This window comes from Oreochromis niloticus, linkage group LG22, assembly GCF_001858045.2.
Source record: "Oreochromis niloticus isolate F11D_XX linkage group LG22, O_niloticus_UMD_NMBU, whole genome shotgun sequence".
Lineage (NCBI taxonomy): Eukaryota > Metazoa > Chordata > Actinopteri > Cichliformes > Cichlidae > Oreochromis > Oreochromis niloticus.
In genome coordinates this window covers 10,862,622-10,882,234 of record NC_031985.2, presented here as the reverse complement: position 1 = coordinate 10,882,234, position 19,613 = coordinate 10,862,622, and the positions used below count along the sequence as shown (strand labels likewise).

Sequence of the window (19,613 nt, the reverse complement as noted above, 5' to 3'; positions counted from 1 at the left end):
ATCTTTATGCGATATTGCAGAAGCATGTCAACCAAGACTGCTCTACAACATCTAGATTACAGGTGTTGAACTCCAGGCCTCGAGGGCTGGTGTCCTGCAGGTTTTAGATGTGTCCTTGATCCAATGTAGCTGATTTAAATGGCTAAATTACCTCCTCATCATGTCTTAAAGTTCTCCAGAATCCTGGTAATGAACTAATCATTTGAATCAGGTGTGTTGAAACAGGGTGATATCTAAAACCTGCAGGACACCGGCCCTCAAGGCCAGGAGTTTGACACCCCTGATCTAGATCATTTCAGGAACTTCGGGGCTGTAGTTCACAGGTGTCGAACTCCAGGCCTCGAGGGCCGGTGTCCTGCATGTTTTAGATGTGTCCTTGATCCAACACAGCTGATTTAAATGGCTAAATGAGCTCCTCAACATCTGTTGAAGTTCTCCAGAGGCCTGGTAATGAACTAATCATTTGATTCAGGTGTGTTCACCCAGATTGAAATCTAAAACCTGCAGGATACCGGCCCTCGAGGCCTGGAGTTTGACACCCCTGCTGTAGCTCATCCCCTCCATGGGGCCTGCCACAAAGGAGTTGTTTAACACTAGAAGTCCCAGGCTTTTCTAACCCTCTGTCAGCCAAGTGGAAGCTAACTTGGCTAGTTTGTTAGCATCAATTCATATGTAAATTGGGTCGTTACCTGAGAATTGTGGAGTGGAGTGGGGGAGTGTGAATCATTCCTGAGCCAACTGCCTCTTTGTTTGTGTGTGGGGAGGGGGAACTGCTAAAAGCTGTGAACTTCATTTTGTGTTCGTCTTGATGCATTCTCAATCATCCAGGAAAATAAATCTCCAAAAGATTTATTGATAAAAACAGTACAAAAAAAACAAAACAAAACAAAATTTCTACAAAAACAACCATTTGTACACATATTTACAGATAATAATAAAAAGTGAGTGAGTACATTTCAATCACTCACAATCCTGGCACTGCCATGGTATCTGTAGTCTGCATTTACCACATGTGTATCTGTAGCAGTGAACACATCGCACAGTGGCATGATTGTTCTTGCATTTGTGTTTCACCTGACACGTGGCTCTTTTTCCAGGGCTAGGTGTGGAGGGTTGTGTCTGAAGCGACTGTTCTTTTCTTGCCTTCTTCCCAGCCATATGAGAGTTAGCCAACTCTCTTGCAAGCTCCACCAGGAAGTCCACCCGTCTTTCCTGCGTCCCGGTGCATGCTTGATACAGCACATGTGCATTCAGTGCTGCCATGTCAATCATGTTATAGAACACGGCAACTGGCCAGCGCCGTGTTCCTCTGCGGACCGTGTACTCCCGCACCATCTGGTCCATCACATCCACGCCACACTTTGTGGTGTTGTAAAGGGTGACAGTGTTTGGCTTCCTTTTGGTGGTGTTATCAGTCTGAACCACGCTGTGCATGCTGCTAAGAATATAGACTGTCTTCTTCCGTTTGGCCGCATACGCCGTCAGCGTGGCAGCAGAGGTTGAAAACACCTAAGAAATAAGATAAATTGTTATTTCCATAGCACTTTTACACACAATGAAACACATAAACATAGAACCACAAAAGACCCGCAGCCTACCTGAGTGGTGAATTCATTGCGATCTGTGTATCTAGCGGATTGAGGAATTTCCCGGCGAATCTTGTTGACTGTGCCGAGGATGGTGGTTTTCCGTCTAAGAAGTTTTTGCGCAAGTGAAAGCGATGTGAAGAAATTGTCCGTGGTAACATTTCTGCCCTTGTCTAGGAATGGTTCCATCAGCCTCATCACTACATTTTCAGACAGTCTCTCCCCACTGGGACGATTGGGGTCCTTGCCAAGATATGGGAGGACATTGCAAATGTACTTGGATTTTAGGTCGCAGGCCACCCAAAACTTGATCCCAAACTTGTCAGGTTTACTTGCAATATACTGCAGGAAACAGCACCGAGTCTTTGATGGGAAGAGCTGTTCATCAACGGTGATATGTAGACCAGGGTTGTAGCACGTGATGCAGTTGGTGACAAATGATCCCCACACACTGGAAATTGCAGCGAACTTATCAGTCTTTGCTCGATCACTGCGGGTGGACCTGTCATCAAAGCGTAGGTGTTGCATGATGTCTTGGAAGCGGTTACGTGGCATAGTTCCAATGATCTGTGGGTTTCCCAGGTTTGCTGACCAGCAGTCACGTAGTGATGGAACCCTAGCAACCCCCCGCAAGATGACAATTGAAATAAATGCCATTAGTTCAGGGAGGTCCATGAACCAATGAACATCCTCCGTTTGCTGTGCATGTTGAATAGTCCATTCTTGAATGCTATGAAGCATGTCAAGAGTGATGAAACACAGGAAGCTCTGAAGGCGACTCAAGATACTTTTCCTGGCCTTAGCTGTTGGCTCTCCATCTGCAGCGTACGCCTCTATTGGGGTGAAAGGGAGACAGGTCCCCACCTGTTCTTCACGCCACACTGTGCCATCTTTCGCTGTCTCAGTCCCCAAACAAGCTCTCTTTTTAGGTTGAGAAGCAGTCTCCTCATCTGCAGTGTGAACAAATTCAAATTGTGAGCAATGGGAAGGTCAAACGAAATTGCAAATGCATGCATAGATACTAATTATAATTCCAGTATCTCCTCCTCTCTATCGGAATAATGTCCGAAATATCTTACTTACTACATCCACTTACTTGTTTGAAATGAAATAGGAAATGCTATGACATGAAATATCTTCCTAAATAAAAAGATACAACTAGAGTTAGGGTTAGTAGCTAACCCTAATCCTGCCCTGCTTTTTTAGTATTTTTCACTTACTTGTTTGAAATGAAATAGGAAATGATATGCAGCCCATTGTTCATTCAGTATTGCTGGTTTCAGTCATTATGCCAAAGTACTGTTTATAAGACTGGGGAAGCCTGCAGTCAGCTTCATTGCCCTGAAGAATTCTGTGGTGTACGAACCTCCTCTCCAAGGAAAGAAAATGCAGAGAAGACTCACCACTCAGCAGGCCTTGGAAATGATCTTGAGTGAAGTCAACCCTTGTGACTCGGATGGAGAAGACCTAGAACTTCAGCCGGATTCAGACTCAGAGGTGTCTGATCAGTCTTCAGGTTAGGTTTCATTTCATAGCATTTCCTATTTCATTTCAAACAAGTAAGTGGATGTAGTAAGTAAGATATTTCGGACATTATTCCGATAGAGAGGAGGAGATACTGGAATTATAATTAGTATCTATGCATGCATTTGCAATTTCGTTTGACCTTCCCATTGCTCACAATTTGAATTTGTTCACACTGCAGATGAGGAGACTGCTTCTCAACCTAAAAAGAGAGCTTGTTTGGGGACTGAGACAGCGAAAGATGGCACAGTGTGGCGTGAAGAACAGGTGGGGACCTGTCTCCCTTTCACCCCAATAGAGGCGTACGCTGCAGATGGAGAGCCAACAGCTAAGGCCAGGAAAAGTATCTTGAGTCGCCTTCAGAGCTTCCTGTGTTTCATCACTCTTGACATGCTTCATAGCATTCAAGAATGGACTATTCAACATGCACAGCAAACGGAGGATGTTCATTGGTTCATGGACCTCCCTGAACTAATGGCATTTATTTCAATTGTCATCTTGCGGGGGGTTGCTAGGGTTCCATCACTACGTGACTGCTGGTCAGCAAACCTGGGAAACCCACAGATCATTGGAACTATGCCACGTAACCGCTTCCAAGACATCATGCAACACCTACGCTTTGATGACAGGTCCACCCGCAGTGATCGAGCAAAGACTGATAAGTTCGCTGCAATTTCCAGTGTGTGGGGATCATTTGTCACCAACTGCATCACGTGCTACAACCCTGGTCTACATATCACCGTTGATGAACAGCTCTTCCCATCAAAGACTCGGTGCTGTTTCCTGCAGTATATTGCAAGTAAACCTGACAAGTTTGGGATCAAGTTTTGGGTGGCCTGCGACCTAAAATCCAAGTACATTTGCAATGTCCTCCCATATCTTGGCAAGGACCCCAATCGTCCCAGTGGGGAGAGACTGTCTGAAAATGTAGTGATGAGGCTGATGGAACCATTCCTAGACAAGGGCAGAAATGTTACCACGGACAATTTCTTCACATCGCTTTCACTTGCGCAAAAACTTCTTAGACGGAAAACCACCATCCTCGGCACAGTCAACAAGATTCGCCGGGAAATTCCTCAATCCGCTAGATACACAGATCGCAATGAATTCACCACTCAGGTAGGCTGCGGGTCTTTTGTGGTTCTATGTTTATGTGTTTCATTGTGTGTAAAAGTGCTATGGAAATAACAATTTATCTTATTTCTTAGGTGTTTTCAACCTCTGCTGCCACGCTGACGGCGTATGCGGCCAAACGGAAGAAGACAGTCTATATTCTTAGCAGCATGCACAGCGTGGTTCAGACTGATAACACCACCAAAAGGAAGCCAAACACTGTCACCCTTTACAACACCACAAAGTGTGGCGTGGATGTGATGGACCAGATGGTGCGGGAGTACACGGTCCGCAGAGGAACACGGCGCTGGCCAGTTGCCGTGTTCTATAACATGATTGACATGGCAGCACTGAATGCACATGTGCTGTATCAAGCATGCACCGGGACGCAGGAAAGACGGGTGGACTTCCTGGTGGAGCTTGCAAGAGAGTTGGCTAACTCTCATATGGCTGGGAAGAAGGCAAGAAAAGAACAGTCGCTTCAGACACAACCCTCCACACCTAGCCCTGGAAAAAGAGCCACGTGTCAGGTGAAACACAAATGCAAGAACAATCATGCCACTGTGCGATGTGTTCACTGCTACAGATACACATGTGGTAAATGCAGACTACAGATACCATGGCAGTGCCAGGATTGTGAGTGATTGAAATGTACTCACTCACTTTTTATTGTTATTTGTAAATATGTGTACAAATGGTTGTTTTTTTATTTTTGTTTTTTTGTACTGTTTTATCAATAAATCTCAGCAACAAAGGAAATACACCCATGTGTGTTGATTTCTCCCTAAGGCAAACTGAAACACAAGTTTCCTTGTGGCTCAGGAAACTAACCACTCCAAGTGGTTCAGCATGGCCCCACCTTATTTACATAACAAAAGCAGCTGTTCACAGGTGATTAAGGATATTAGCTAAAAGCCTACCAGCCATTTGGCTCGACGGTGGGTTTTATAGGTAGAAAAGCCAAATGGCTCTTCTCTGGGACTTCTAGTGTTAACTTCTTCAGTAACCTTGCCCCTAGTGATGGGCGAGTTATCCCCCTCTTCCCCAGACTCTGCTTCCTCTAGCAAAGGCATGCCATTGGGATTAAGGAAGTCCACAAAGTATTCCTTCCACCTCCAGATTATGTCTTCAATAGAAGTCAAAACTTCCCCACCTGCAGTACACACCGTGTGAGTAGAGCACTACTTTCCCCTCCTGAGTTGAATGAGTAATAATGAAGTCTGTTTATGTAGTTTAAGTTTCTTACAGGCAAAAGTTTCAGACGTCGACATGCAGCACATAATATTTATTCACATTTATTTTATTATACACGATACAGATTTTTTTTTTTCATTGAGTATTTCTGAAAGGCAGCTTTAAATGTTTGTGGTATTAGCTTTACATACTCTACTCAAGTTGTTTACAGTTTTTTCTGAATGCTTAAACCCTAACTGTGATTCTTATAGCACAATTTCTAAAACTATTAATACTTATAGCAAAACCACTCACTGAGTTTGCAAAACTAAAAGCACAAACACTGCTTTGCACTCAGTTTGCCATTTTGTAACACGCACCTTGCAAAATTGTAGGTACAATCCACTGCACAGCACTCTTTTTGCAGAACTGTAAACACAACTCACTGCTTTACACTCAATTTCCAAATGATCAACACACTCCTAGCAAAACTATACACATTTATGGCTATTATTTACACTATTTTGCCAACTGTCTGGCACACTGTCACATGTGAAAACTGTGTTAGATAATTAGTTCACTTTGCAATCAGCCTAAGCACTATAAATAACCTACAGGTAAGCTGTCCGTGTGGAGTACAATGGAGGGAGCAGGAAGAGTGAGAATTAGAGGAGGCCGAGGAAGAGGATGTGGAGGTGAAGAAGTAGGATGAAGAGGACGACAAGGACAAGGAGGTGAAGTTAGAGGAAGAGGACAAGGAGGAGCAAGAGGAGGATGAGGAGGGAGAAGAGGAAGGGTAAGAAGAGTAAGAAATAGAATTTCTGATGACATCAGAGCTACAATAGTGGACCATGTAATCAACCATGGAATGACCCTGAGGGAAGCTGGGCAACGGGTTCAGCCTAACTTGAGCCGCTACACTGTAGCAGGCATCATAAGGACATTTCGAAATGAGAATCGTTAGTACAGTCACTCTGCACTAAGATTTGTAGCACTGCCATATGCTAATGAGGAACACAACAATACCATAGATGTAAAAATACTGAAATTGTTACTTTACAGAATTGCTAGATGACCAGATGCTGGGGGCAGAGGAAGAATGTTCACTGCAGACCAAGAAACCCATATAGTCAAAACGGTGATTGCAAATAATTCCTTAAGGCTATGCGAAATTCAGCAGCGCATAATTGAGGATGACACCACCTTCCAAAACATACAAAATGTGAACATTTCTGTATTTGGTCGTGTACTTGCCCGCAACAGAATCCGAATGAAACAAATCTACAGAGTACCTTTTGAAAGAAACAGTGAACGTGTAAAACAGCTGTGATATGACTATGTGCAGGTAAGCTATAGTATCATTGGTACTGAATCTGGAAGTGCATACTGTAGTGCTGTGCATGTGCCTGCTGTGCTGAATTTGTTTTGCCTTGTCTAGAGAGTGATGGAGCTAGAGGCAGATGGGTCATGAGCAGTTTTTTGTGGATGAGGCTGGTTTTCACCTCACTAAGACAAGGAGACGTGGCAGGAACATTATTGGACACCGTGCCATAATCAATGTCCCAGGACAACGTGGTGGTAACATAACTATGTGTGCAGCTATAAGTCAAAATGGTGTTGTTCCCCATCATGCAACCCTGGGCCCATATAACACTGCACACATTATTACATACCTGGACATCTTACATGACATGCTCACTAATGTTCAGAGACCAGAGCAGACCAGATATGTTATCATATGGGACAATGTTAGTTTCCATAAGGCTGCTTTGGTCCGCAACTGGTTTACAGATCACCCACTCTTCACTGTACTCAACCTCCCCCCATGCTCTCCATTCTTGAGTCCAATTGAAGAGTTCTTCTCTGCCTGGCGCTGGAAGGTCTAAGACCATCATCCCCATCAACGCATAACCCTTTTACAGGCAATGGAGGAGGCATGTGGGGATATTGACCAGGCATCATGTCAGGCCTGGATACGCCATTCCAGAAGAAATTTTCTCCGGTGCCTTGGACTAGAGGACATTGCATGTGATGTAGACGAAATTTTGTGGCCAGACCCAGAGAGACGACACGATGTAGACTGATCTTTTTTTTTTTTCCTCAGTGAAATTAATATTTTGTTTGGACTTGGAAATAAACACTTGTGTTTGTTTTGATGTTTGTGAATAAACACCAGTACTTGAAGTTTGGATTCTTCTATGTTTACGGACCTATGACAAAAGTATGACCTCAAACTGACATAGCCTACCTTGTGCACAGAGAAAGCAAAAGCCAGATGTGTTTTTTATTCATACCATCAGTGTGTAGTTGCTGCATTGTGTGCTTATTAATGTGATGGCTTGTGTTAACTGTTTATACAAAAATACCATTTTTATGAAGGTTTGGAGAGTTAAGCAGGTTTATTAGCTTTTGCAAAAAAACTACAATGTTTTACTGATTTGGTGAAGTGTTTTCTTATTTGTGTGTAGAGCTTTGCGAAAATAGCCAGTAGTTACAAAAAATGTGCTTAAGCCATCAGAAAAAACTGTAACATGTAAATTACAAATAAAAATAACAAGTTAAATATATGAACATAAATTACTATAAAAACAATTTAATGTAAAGTAAAACGTTTTGCATTTATGACAGGTTTTATTAACCTTAATAAATACAAATTTGACTGTATATGTTGTTTAAGACAGAGCGCTAGAAGCAAGGACTTGATACTTATTGTCACAGGAAATTAGGTGATAGTATAGCTCACTGGACATTATTAACAGCTAAATTACTGTTAAAAATGTTTTTATTTTAATTCAAATACAGGAAAAATTTGTCCTGAAGCCTTTTAGAATTTTAAAATAAAAGTATGATGTAGATTAATTTAAAAAAAAAAAATAACATTGTGATTTATTAATCATAAATCACAATGTTATTGTAAAGAATCTGATTCTCATTTAAATTTATGATAAACCAGACACATGAAAAGTTACATAATGCTACATGAATAGAACTACAAACTCACATTGATAAGTTACCACGAGAGCCGCAACCAGCAGAACACAGACAACCAGCACGGCCACTCTGAGGTTTTGCATGTTGAGAGTCAAGAGCTTGACCTGATTTAGAGGAGACAGAAAGTGAACACACAAGTACTTAAACATTTAAAACACAGTTCACAGGACTGATGTAAAGATATTTCGGTCCTTAATAGCATCCCAGTCTTTGTCTGGTATAAAACTTAAAAAGAGGTGAGAATCACAGCTGGATCAGTGCAACGGGAACCTTGATATAGTGGAGATGTCATCTGAATTTCAGGAGCGGGACCACTCCTCCTTCACGCCCCTTCCGACCTCAGACTATAAATGCCCCCTTCTCCAATACCCGTTGTTCTCATTTCCATGCCCCACCCTTCCTCCCCTTTCTTTCCCTCTCTTCTCCTCTTCTCTCCTCCTCCCTGCCTTCATTCACCTCTCATTAGCCATGGGGTTCTGCCCGGCCCGCGAGCCGTCGCCAGTCCCCTTCGAGGCCTTCCCCAAACCGCAGCACCAGTTCATACTCCCTCATCCCTCTCCGCTCATCGTCCAGAGGATGTGGTCCCAGCTAGTGAAATGTATATTAGACATCAACACAGCTGACTTTATTTTTTTCATAAATTGATAAAACCCTGAATACAGGCTTAAGATATTTTAGCTACATAGGGATCATTTTCCACTACATATTACGTTGTATGAAAACAGCATTGTTCATAAAAAGTGTATTTTTCTCCTCCCTGTTGATTTACCACCACATTAATGTTCTTACCTTCTATGTATTTCTGTGGACGGCTCATCATGCTGAGGCGTCAAGCTCCTGACTTCAGAGTTAGTCCAACTATGTCTGAATCACAAAAACAAAATAGCAAACTGGTGCTAATATGGAATCAGTTCTTTCTATATTTAAAAGAAAGATTAGCATCAAGATTCACCTCTGCGACCCTCACCTCAGGCTTTTCAAAGAGAAGTGAAGCACAACACCTTTCACAGCTCTCTGTTAAAAAAGCAACTTCCTGGCAGGTGGCTTCATGCCCTCCTGGGTTTTAAATGCACCTTAGAACACACATACATCAACACTACATATGAGCGGGTGGAGGGAGGTTTGGAGTCTTCACACACCCCCGTTCTCTGCAGCCTGCTGGAGCGGGGGGGCTAGGAGGAGGAGTTGGCCGTCCGACTGGGGTCTGGAATGTGGGGCCTCCCTGCTGCTGCGGAGTCGGGGCGGTCTGCTTCTCCCCACCGCAGGGAAAAGGGTAACACCACCTGGGTCTGGGTGCAGTTTCCCCCTCCAGGGGCAAGGGTACCTAGACCCGGGGCTTAGAGTACGCTTGGGGAGAGTGATTGTGTGTACAGCGTCTCTTTATGTCTGTCTCCGCGTTGGTTGAGTGTGGAGTAATTGCCTATGAGAGCATGAGGGTGGGAATAGATGTTTGTATCTGTGTGTGCCTGTATGTCTGTGTCTATATGTCAGGTTGGGTATCAGACGCCACCTCTCTGGGGACATCTCAGGCCCTCCAAGGTTTGGAGGCCTATCTCCCCCCACCACTTCCCCTGCCGGTGGTGGACGCCCTCAGACATGGGTGCGTTGGTGGTTCTCTGTGTCCGGGGGTGGGCGCCCAGGTACACACCGGCTCACTCCTTGGCGGCTGCTTATCAGGGCCTGGAGCCTGGGGCTCGCTCGGGCCACTTCGGAGGCGGGGTGCCCTCGGCCTCTCGGCCCGGGGCTCGGTCACTCAGGCACAGCTGGCTGCCGGCGGAGCTCACGGGCACGTCACTGCAACCCCCCTGGCTTCTGCTCCGCGGCTGCTGAGTGACCCCTCATCTGGGACTCTCCTCAGCTCTTTCTGGATAGTGACGCGGCTGCCCCTCTGTTGGTCTTCCTTGGTCTCTTGTGTTCTGGGGGCCTCTGGATGTCTGGAGTTTTGATCTCCTCCATACCTGCTTCATGCCCTGGAGGACGGGGCAGTGGCCCCCCACACCCTCTAGCAGATCATTACATGAAGGAACCTTTTAAAAACAAGCGCGTTCATGCTCACAGGTGTACACACAGGTGATCACACACAAACTACACCCTTTTTGGCTCTTACCTCAAAGCACACTGTGCGCTGTCGATCTTACGTGCTGCACAATAATGTTTAATATTTAGTATTTACTGTCATATTCCCATAGATCATTGTGATGTTGTTTATTACTCTCGTTTTCTTCTGCTTGCTTTCTCTTTTTCTCAACAGGTGATCCAGATGATCGATATATGTATTTTTTTGTCTGCTTATTCTGTTGGTTTTTGGTTTTTTGCCCTTTTTCCCCGTCCCTCTTCCCCGCTGTTTTTCTTTCCCTCTTTCTTTCTCCCCTTTCTTTCCCCCAGTTAAGTCTGTCCCGTATTCAGCAAGTGAAAATAAAATAAACAATAAAAGGTGAATCAAATGGACCATTACGGCAAGGCTGGGATGGTCAATTTGGTAAAGTAAATCCGTTGGGCATCTTTCTTCGCCTTTAGACAATAATTCTGATGGCAAAAGAACCAAACGGGACAGGTTAATAAAAAAAAAAAAAAAAAAAAAAAAAAAAAAAAAAAAAAAAAAGCAACTTCCTGATGACTTTAAAGGTGACGGAGGAGGGTCTACCTACTGCTTAGTTCAACTATTTTGAAACAAATAAATAATAAGTTTTTGTACATTTATTAATACAGCAAGTTTGTATTAAACTTGCAAACAACCAAAACAACACATTTTCAACACTTGTTTAGGTACAAATATGAAAAGATGTCGTTATCTATGATCCTATTATTATTTATTTTTTTTGTAGTTATTTTTAGTTTCTATGCCTGATGTTACATTAGTGTATTATGTATGTATGGGGTTCCGGGTCGCTGCTCGACCGGCCAGTCAGCTGAGCAGTTTTGCGTTCTTTTTCTAACTTTAATGCTCTTTTCGTTGTTGTATTTCGCCATCTAATCGGTATATTTGTATTCTTTTCTTTTTCCTCATTTTTGTGATTTTTTGGATGTGTTTTCGACACTCGACATGACCCCAAGGCTCACCTACATCAGGGACTCCCTCATCCACCTGCAGCCACATCTGCAGCCCGGCCTCCGGCTTTTCCGCTCCGCTTCCACGGACTACTTTCCCGAGGAAATACTCCGTGGACACGGAAATTGAAAAACTCACAATAACAAGGTAACCAGGAGGGGATTAAAGAAGAATGGGGTGAGAGCCAGACTAAAGAGGGAGACACACAAACAACGAGCGCTCCCATCCATTATCCTTGCTAATGTGCGGTCTCTCTGCTCCAAGCTGGATGAGCTGCAAGCCTGCGTCAACCACCTGCACGAGTACAGAACTGCCTCCGTTCTGGCATTCACGGAATCGTGGTTAAACAACAGCGACGACAGCACGCTGCACATTGATGGCTTTTCACCACCTCTTCATCTGGACAGAGACCGCGAACGCACCAGGAAGCAACATGGCGGCGGCGTGTGTCTGTATGTAAACAACAGCTGGTGCTCTACAGTCACTGTGAGGGAGAAGCTGTGCACTACAGACATCGAGCTTCTGGCTGTTTCCCTGCGCCCCTACTACCTCCCCAGAGAATTCTCACAGCTTTCATCATCTTGGTTTACATCCACCCCAGAGCTGATGCAGCTAAAGCCACAGAGTACATCACCAACACTGTACAAACTGGAACAATTATCACCAAACTCTCCCAAGTTCATCCTGGGTGATTTCAACCACTGTTCCCCTGACAAGTCGCTTAAAGGATACCAACAGTATGTTTCATGCAGCACACGTCAGGGGAAGACTCTGGATAAATGCTATGGCTCTGTACCAGATGCATTTAAAGCCCTACCCCTCCCCCCTCTCGGCTCAGCAGACCACCACACCATCCTGCTGGCCCCTGCTTACACCCCAGTCATCAAGAGGATTAGAAAGGTCTCCAAAAACATCAAGCAGTGGACAGAGGAAAGTATCCTCACCCTACAAGGATGTTTCGAAGCCACTGACTGGGACAGCCTTCTTTCTCCCTCTGATGACATTGACGAACAAGTCAACACGGTGACATCATACATCTCCTTCTGTGTTGACAACATTATCCCCTCAAAAACAGTCTCCATCTACCTCAACAACAAACCTTGGATCACCAAGGAACTCAAGGAAATCCTTAATGAAAAAAAGAGGATTTTCTTCACCGGCTCTGCACTGGACAAAAAGGAGGTCAACAGGGAGGTGAAGAGGGCCATAAAAACTGCTAAACTGGAGTATAAAAACACAGCTGAAAACAATTCACCAAAGGGGACCTCCACTCAGCCTGGCAGGGCCTCAAAACCATGGTCTCTGTGAATACTGTGGTCACCACCCCCAGAACCATCCAGGTGGAGGGCAGCAACCCCTCCTCCCTCCCTGACGACCTCAACGCTTTCTACACCAGGTTTGAGACAGACAACATGGCCCAGCTTGAGGAGTCCAGATCCTCACTCAAACCTGGCAGCTCTGCACTCACCTTCAGGTCTGAGGACGTGGTGAGAGCCCTCAGGAGGACCAGGGAGAGGAGCTCACCCGGCCCTGACAACATCAGCAGTCGAGTTCTGAGGCACAGTGCAGGGCAACTAGGAAGTGTGTTCCGGACTCTATTTCAACACTCAGTTGACAGTCACACCGTCCCCCAGCTGTGGAAACACTCCACAGTCATCCCCATCCCCAAAAGAAACAACCCAAAGTCTTTGAATGATCTTCGTCCTGTTGCCCTCACCTCCTGGTGATGAAGGCCATGGAGAAGATCATAAAACAGCACATTGTAAGAGCAACTGACCCCCTGATGGGCCCACTCCAGTTTGCTTACCGTGCACGCAGAGGTGTTGATGATGCCAAAATCTTCATCTTGGACTCCATCCACAAACATCTGGAGCTCCCTGACTCCTCCGCCAGACTTCTGTTTGCTGATTTCTCATCAGCATTCAACACTCTGCAGCCTCATATCCTGGCCACTAAACTTTGCACCCGATTTCACCTGGATGATCAGCTAATCCTGTGGATATTGGACTTTTTGACCAACAGGACTCAGAAAGTTTGGGTCAACAAGTCTCTTTCCGGTCTCCGTTCCACCTCCACTGGCTCCCCCCAGGGCTGTGTGCTCTCCCCCCTGCTCTTCATCCTCTACACCGATGACTGCAGATCCACACAGCCCAACTGTCACCTGGTTAAATATGCTGACGACGCAGTTCTCCTGTCACTGCTGTCAGGCCCCTCACAACACCACGGGCCCACTCTTTAGGAGTTTGTAGAGTGGTGTGACAGCTCCAAACTTGAATTGAACGTGAGCAAAACCAAAGAGATGGTGGTGACCTTCTCCAGTAGGCAGAGGGATTAGGGATGCACCGATACCGATACTGGTATCGGGTATCGGTGCCGATACTGTAAAATGTGTGCGTACTCGTACTCGTAAAAGTTAACCGATACCATGAACCGATACTCATAATTCCCATGGACTTAAACGCCACGGTAACATAAGGTGTTCACAGTTGATGTTATGTGATGTAACTCTACCCTGAATATAATTTGCCCTGTAATATGTCGCAAGGTAAATACAGGTAATTAGAGCAATCAAACTGTTACGTTAATCGTAAAAGTATTATTTTATGGTATGTAACTCTGAAGGGAGTTAAAATATTTTTCAGAGTTCTAATTTTCTGGAGGCCTGTGAAGGTAGCATAAAACGGGACCTTGCATGGGGAGATGCACGAGGTTAGCTGAACCAAAGTGAGAGACTCGGCTAGTTTTACTGAGGTTAACCAGCACAAAAGAGTGTGTGGCTAGAAAGCTGACCGTGTGAGAGCTTCACAACAGAGTGTGGGTGAAGTGACTTTTTGTTTCAATGGTCGCACCACCGTGCTGTGTTTCCAGCTACGACCGCCGAGGCTACAGGCTAGCCCGGACTGCTTGGCTGCGCCTCGGAGGCAGCCGCTATGGACTGTCGGAGAGCTGGACAGTGACTCGCTAACGCGCTGTAGCAGAGACAGCATCGGGTCCGCAGGGAGTGGATTTAGTGTGGGACTGGTGAACGGCGACCTACCGATCAGCTGAACTGTAAGTCAGACTTTTGTGCTCTTACTGGGGAGAAGAGGATTTTTCTCCATCGTCCGGCGTGAGCAACAAACAGGCCTGCAACAAGTGTGAATGTGAGTGTGTGTGGGGCCCATGTGTGAATATTGTATGTTTAGTGGATTTATATAACGTGTTTTGGAGTGTATATTAGTGAGTCACTTACCAAAAGGTGATAACATAAGTTGGGTTGTTTAATATAATTTGAAAGGGAATTATGTCATTTATACAGTGTATTTCATTTGGTTAAGGAATTGGAATATCATTTGAGTTTAAAAAAGGGATGTGTTGTACAGTATTTGTCTCTGCCCTTACGTTCAGTAAACGTTTCGTTTGTGTTAAAGAGTTGTGTGGGGTCGTTTCTTTACTACTGGTTAAGTTTAACTTGTGTGTGGTAGAAGTATCGGTTTTTGTACTCGGTATCGGCAAGTACTCAGATCCAAGTATCGGTATCGGATCGGTTTGAAAAAATTGGTATCGTTGCATCCCTAAGAGGGATCTGGCTGCTTCAGTCACCACCACCATCTACGGGAAGCCAGTGGAGGTAGTTGAGGAGTATAAATACCTGGGAACCATCTTTGACAACCTCCTGAAATTCTCTGCCAACACAGAGGAGATTCTCAGGAGGTGCCACCAACGACTATTCCTCCTTAGGAAACTCAACTCCTTTGGAGTCAGCACACCCATCATGATGACTTTCTACTATGCCTACCTGGAAAGCATCATGACCTTCTCCATCACCTGCTGGTTCCACTCCCTCAGCCTTCAGAACAGGAACAGACTGCAGCACACTGCATCAGTGTGTTCTAAAAATCATTGGCCTGCCTGTCAGAACTCTGGCACAGGTTTTCAGCCAACAGGCCCTTAGACAGGCAGCCAAAATCATCAATGACTCCTCTCACATTCTTCACCCCCTCTGGGCGAAGCCTCCGCTGCATTTCCTGCAGGACTGAGAGGAGTAGAGCCACCTTTGTCCCCAAAGCCACTCTGCTTTTTAACTCCAGCCGATAAGAACATTTCCCACACCCATAAACATAAACTACACGCTTCCTACACTACTGACACTTTATTCACTTTTAGTCACTTGCAGTTATTTATTCACCTTCAGTCACTTTAATTTTAAAACTGTGTAATTTTAAAACTATATATACTGTATATTCTGTGTATTTATTATTTCACTCCTATTGCCTGTTCTTATTGTCCTTATCTTCAACGTATGCTGCTCGGTTGTTTGTTAATTGCCCCTTGGGGATACATAAAGTCTTCTGATTCTGATTCTGATTCTGATTATAACATGCTAAAGATTTTCTCTTGCATGAGTCAAGTTTTATTTTGCTGCACAGATTTGTAATTTTAGTTTTTTAGAATAAACTACCAAATATTTTTTAAAACATGTTTCACTCTTGCTTGTTTAACACTATACAAACATTTCAGTAAGGACGGATCATTCGAAAGAATAAACATGATTTATTGATGAACAAAATATAGATAAATGTTTGGCGGTTTGCCCGTCTCAGCAGAACGGAACCCCAGCTGTGAAAGGGATTACAGCAGGACCCGAGCCTAGACGCTGATGGTGATGATGAAGGTGGCTTGAGAGATGAGAGGTGGAGATGGGGAGGAGCTGGGTCGCACAAAAGCATCTGCAAAGGAGAAAGACAGATGCGCAGTGAGATATAAAGTATGTGGCATGAATGCTGATTGGCCTGGAAAAGGCCGGGAGAAGGTGATTGGACTAGACCAGTGATGACACAAACAGCTTGACAGTGTGGGAAAGTGGAAGTGATAAAGCTTATGTTTAGCTGGCATAATCAAATTAAAATCTATTTTATTGCATTCGTGTTGACTTGGTAAAGTAAAACTGTGAATATGTTTGCTTTAAAGGCCAGTTTACAAGCAGCGGAATAAATTTTTGTTTGTATCTTTTCACATTGGAGTCACATTGGATTTTGATTTCTTTAACTGATTTGATTCTGATTCAATTTTTAATCAGACAGTCAGAAATATAGTACATATCCATATTTTTATATAAAAACAAAGCTGACACTTGTGAGACTTCATCAGAGGTGTGAGCATCACAGCAGAAGCCTTTGTGTCAAAGTAACTGAGGAGAAAACAGAAAAACATGAAGGAGATTTCCCTGGCCTGGCTTTTTATAGCAGATAAAATATTACTTAAAAATATTCAGCAGTTGTTAAAAAACCGAAGAAAATCATGAAACAACATATGAACATTACCTGATGCTGCTGAGAGCAAATTTACAGATGTTTTGTTGGAGACCCAGCTAAGTGTTTTGCAATTTGGCATAGTTTGTAAAAGTTTTCTTCATACTGAACAGCAGAAATTAGGCTTTCTTGTCAGAGGTCAATTTTGGAAAAAAACAAAACAAAACAGCAGCCTACAGCGCTGTAAACAAAGACTGGTGTGCAATAAGCAAGTGAATAATGCAGAAAACAGAGATTTGAGATGGGAAACTGCTCTTGAAGTACACTGAGAGAGAGAGAGAGAGAGGGCTGTACAGGAAGTGTCATTTTATTGTGGCGAAAACAATAAAATCACAAAACAGCCAAAGTAAGAAGTGTAGTTTTCATCCTCTTTTGCTGCTGGTTCAGTGAATTCTGGTTGGAGACTGACGAAACCTGCAGCTTCAGAATCTGTGAGATGACGGTTTCCAACACCCAACAGCATGTATATGTACGTGTCGTCGGGTGAACGGAGGGATGTGTTTGTGTCTGTGTTCACATCTTTGTGGAGAATCTGTTTACTTGCTCTCATTTGCTGTTTTAGCTGTTTGGTGGTTGTTGAAATGGTTTTGTGAGCTTTAACCTGAGATTCTAGGGTTTCTGGCAAAATACATTTATATTTAAAAATCGATTCAGGATTTAATCAATCAATATCACGTTATTTAAGCTAAAATTGATTTTAATCGGAAAATTGATTTTTTAAACTCACCCTTAGGCACACCCCCTAGGGTTGTTGAGAATGACTTCCAGACAGATGGACAAACCGATGGTGACTAACCAACCGGACAAAGAACACGACTACAGTGATAGATGTAGCTATACCAAGTGATAGCAACATCAGGTAAAAGGAGCACAAGAGCTCAAGAAGTACCAAGGGCTGAGAGAAGAGCTTGAACTGTGTTTCTCTGTCCAGAAGAGCACAGTCCAAGGAGTCTCTCCCAGGCCTCTGGTAGAAGACCTGAGCTTGAAGGATAAAAGACCGCCTGCAGGGTGAGAGGGGATTTTAAAAAAAGTAAAATGAAAAAAATTAAAGCTGTAAACAGCGATGAGAGGGCCCCTGCACTACCAGATGCGCTGTGGTCATTCTGTGCTGTGGTCCACTTGACTTGCAGCTTGGGTGTGCTGTGGGTCAGCAGAGTGAACACCTCTTATGCCCACTAGGTGGTGATGGAGAACACCCACTAACTGTGTGCCCCGATGTATATCATGCCTCAAACCACCAGCTGAGCCAATTTTACACAGGTATCTGTACTGCTACTTATGAATGCCTGGTCTTTTGCCACCTCTGCATTTGCCAATGTTATGGGAATGTTCCCGACTAGCGGAGAGTGCAAAGGAACATTAGCAACATAGCTTGCTAACCCATTCATCTCTTTTAGTAGTACAACCTTATGCTCCAGCTTAACACAACAAAAAGGAAGGGGGCACCATCTTGTGGCAGTATTATGCAATTGTGCTTTAATTCACAAAGAGGCAGACAATTTCTTCTTCTATGACATTATGTCAAAAACAGCACGTTAAACAGTTTAATACCACTTCTTAGGGGAGAAAGTAATAGTGGGTCAATGTAGTGTCCAGTCTGGCCTCAGTCTAACATAAAAAGAAGAGAGCAAACTTTTCTTTTCTACAGACTGTGATCATGACCTCTTGTCAATTATATTGAAAGAGTTGAAGCCATTGAAATAATAAACACAACTATGTTGCTAAACTAATGTATTTTAATAAAGATGTCATTTAATGTCCCTTCTCTGAACAGCAGCGTATACACCCACAGTAAATGAACAATGATGAGCCTGATTCCCTGAATGTGTACTTGATTTTGTTAGATGTTATGAGAGTGTTTTTCTTACTCATGCAAATAATTCTGTCATCATCCACTTTAGTTATCTTCTGTGGGCTTTCAGGTCCTTTGGCGTTGCTGAACTGACAAGTTCATTCAACTTATCAGGCATGCTTTAGCTGCTCCTTGTGTACCTTGCTTCCCTGAGTACTAATATCATCTCTCCTTGTTTTCCCAGTGTGGATCCCTCCTTTGGCCACAAGAAATGGATCCCTGTTCATCATTACCTCACCTGCTGCTGCAAGAGCTAGTTGCTTTTCTTGGGGTGGCTGTGGCTCAGGAGGTAGAGCAGCTCACCTACTATTTGGAAGGCTGGTGAGAACCAATGGTGATTTTCAGGTCTAGGGGAGGCACAGGCTTTTTTTTCCCCCCCATACTGTTTCTATGTAAGTGCTGTCTAACACTCACATGGATACACTGGAATAAGTATCTTGCCCAAATATATTTGGCTTGTAGACAGGGATCAGCTCACCAACCTTCCCAGTAGTAGGTGGCTGTGGCTCAGGAGGTAGAGCAGCTCACCTACTAAAACTGTTCACCATCTATGGAGCATGACTTAGCTTTTTCTTAACTTTTCAAACTGTATCAGTGTTTATGAACAATGACCTGTATCTACCTTTCAGCATTGTTGGTGGCTTTCCAGATGTACACAGTCAAGACAAGCTGGATGGTCGCTCTCCTCTTTAGTCCAAAGGATGTGGGGTTCATGTTTTCCAAAAATAACTTTAGATTTCAATTTGTCTGATTATAGAACAGTTTTCCACTTTGCCTCAGTCAACTTTAAATGGCTTTGACCCAAAGAAGATGGTGGTGTTTCTGGATTATGGTGCCATATGGCATCATCTCTACACGACAGAGCTTTGACCTGCATTTGCGGATAGCACAGTTAGCGGTTTTTGCATACAGTGATTTCTGGAAGGGTTCCTGAGTCCATGTGTGACCAAGTGGTCGGCGGGGTTCTAAAAGAAATAATAAAAATGACAACGCCACCTGGGGGGAAAATTCTAGCCCCCAGGAAATATCAACTA

The 19,613-nt window shown here is 44.0% G+C and overlaps 1 protein-coding gene across 1 annotated transcript; it reads left to right on the top strand.

Annotated features, from left to right (window-relative positions):
- Window positions 1-3,204: 3,204 nt before the first annotated feature.
- On the top strand, window positions 3,205-5,213 carry LOC112843493 (uncharacterized). Its single transcript, XM_025902245.1, has 2 exons — window positions 3,205-4,229; window positions 4,319-5,213. Exons 1-2 carry the CDS (start codon window positions 3,501-3,503, stop codon window positions 4,865-4,867), a joined length of 1,278 nt encoding a protein of 425 aa, XP_025758030.1. The 5' UTR covers window positions 3,205-3,500; the 3' UTR covers window positions 4,868-5,213.
- Window positions 5,214-19,613: the final 14,400 nt, after the last annotated feature.

What these genes read in the sequence shown, in the direction of transcription:
- LOC112843493 (XM_025902245.1), top strand. Translation starts at nt 3,501, where the DNA reads ATGCTTCATAGCATTCAAGAATGGACTATTCAACATGCACAGCAAACG. An exon ending in GCAATGAATTCACCACTCAG is followed by an intron (nt 4,230 to 4,318) that starts GTAGGCTGCGGG and finishes CTTATTTCTTAG; the next exon opens with GTGTTTTCAACCTCTGCTGC.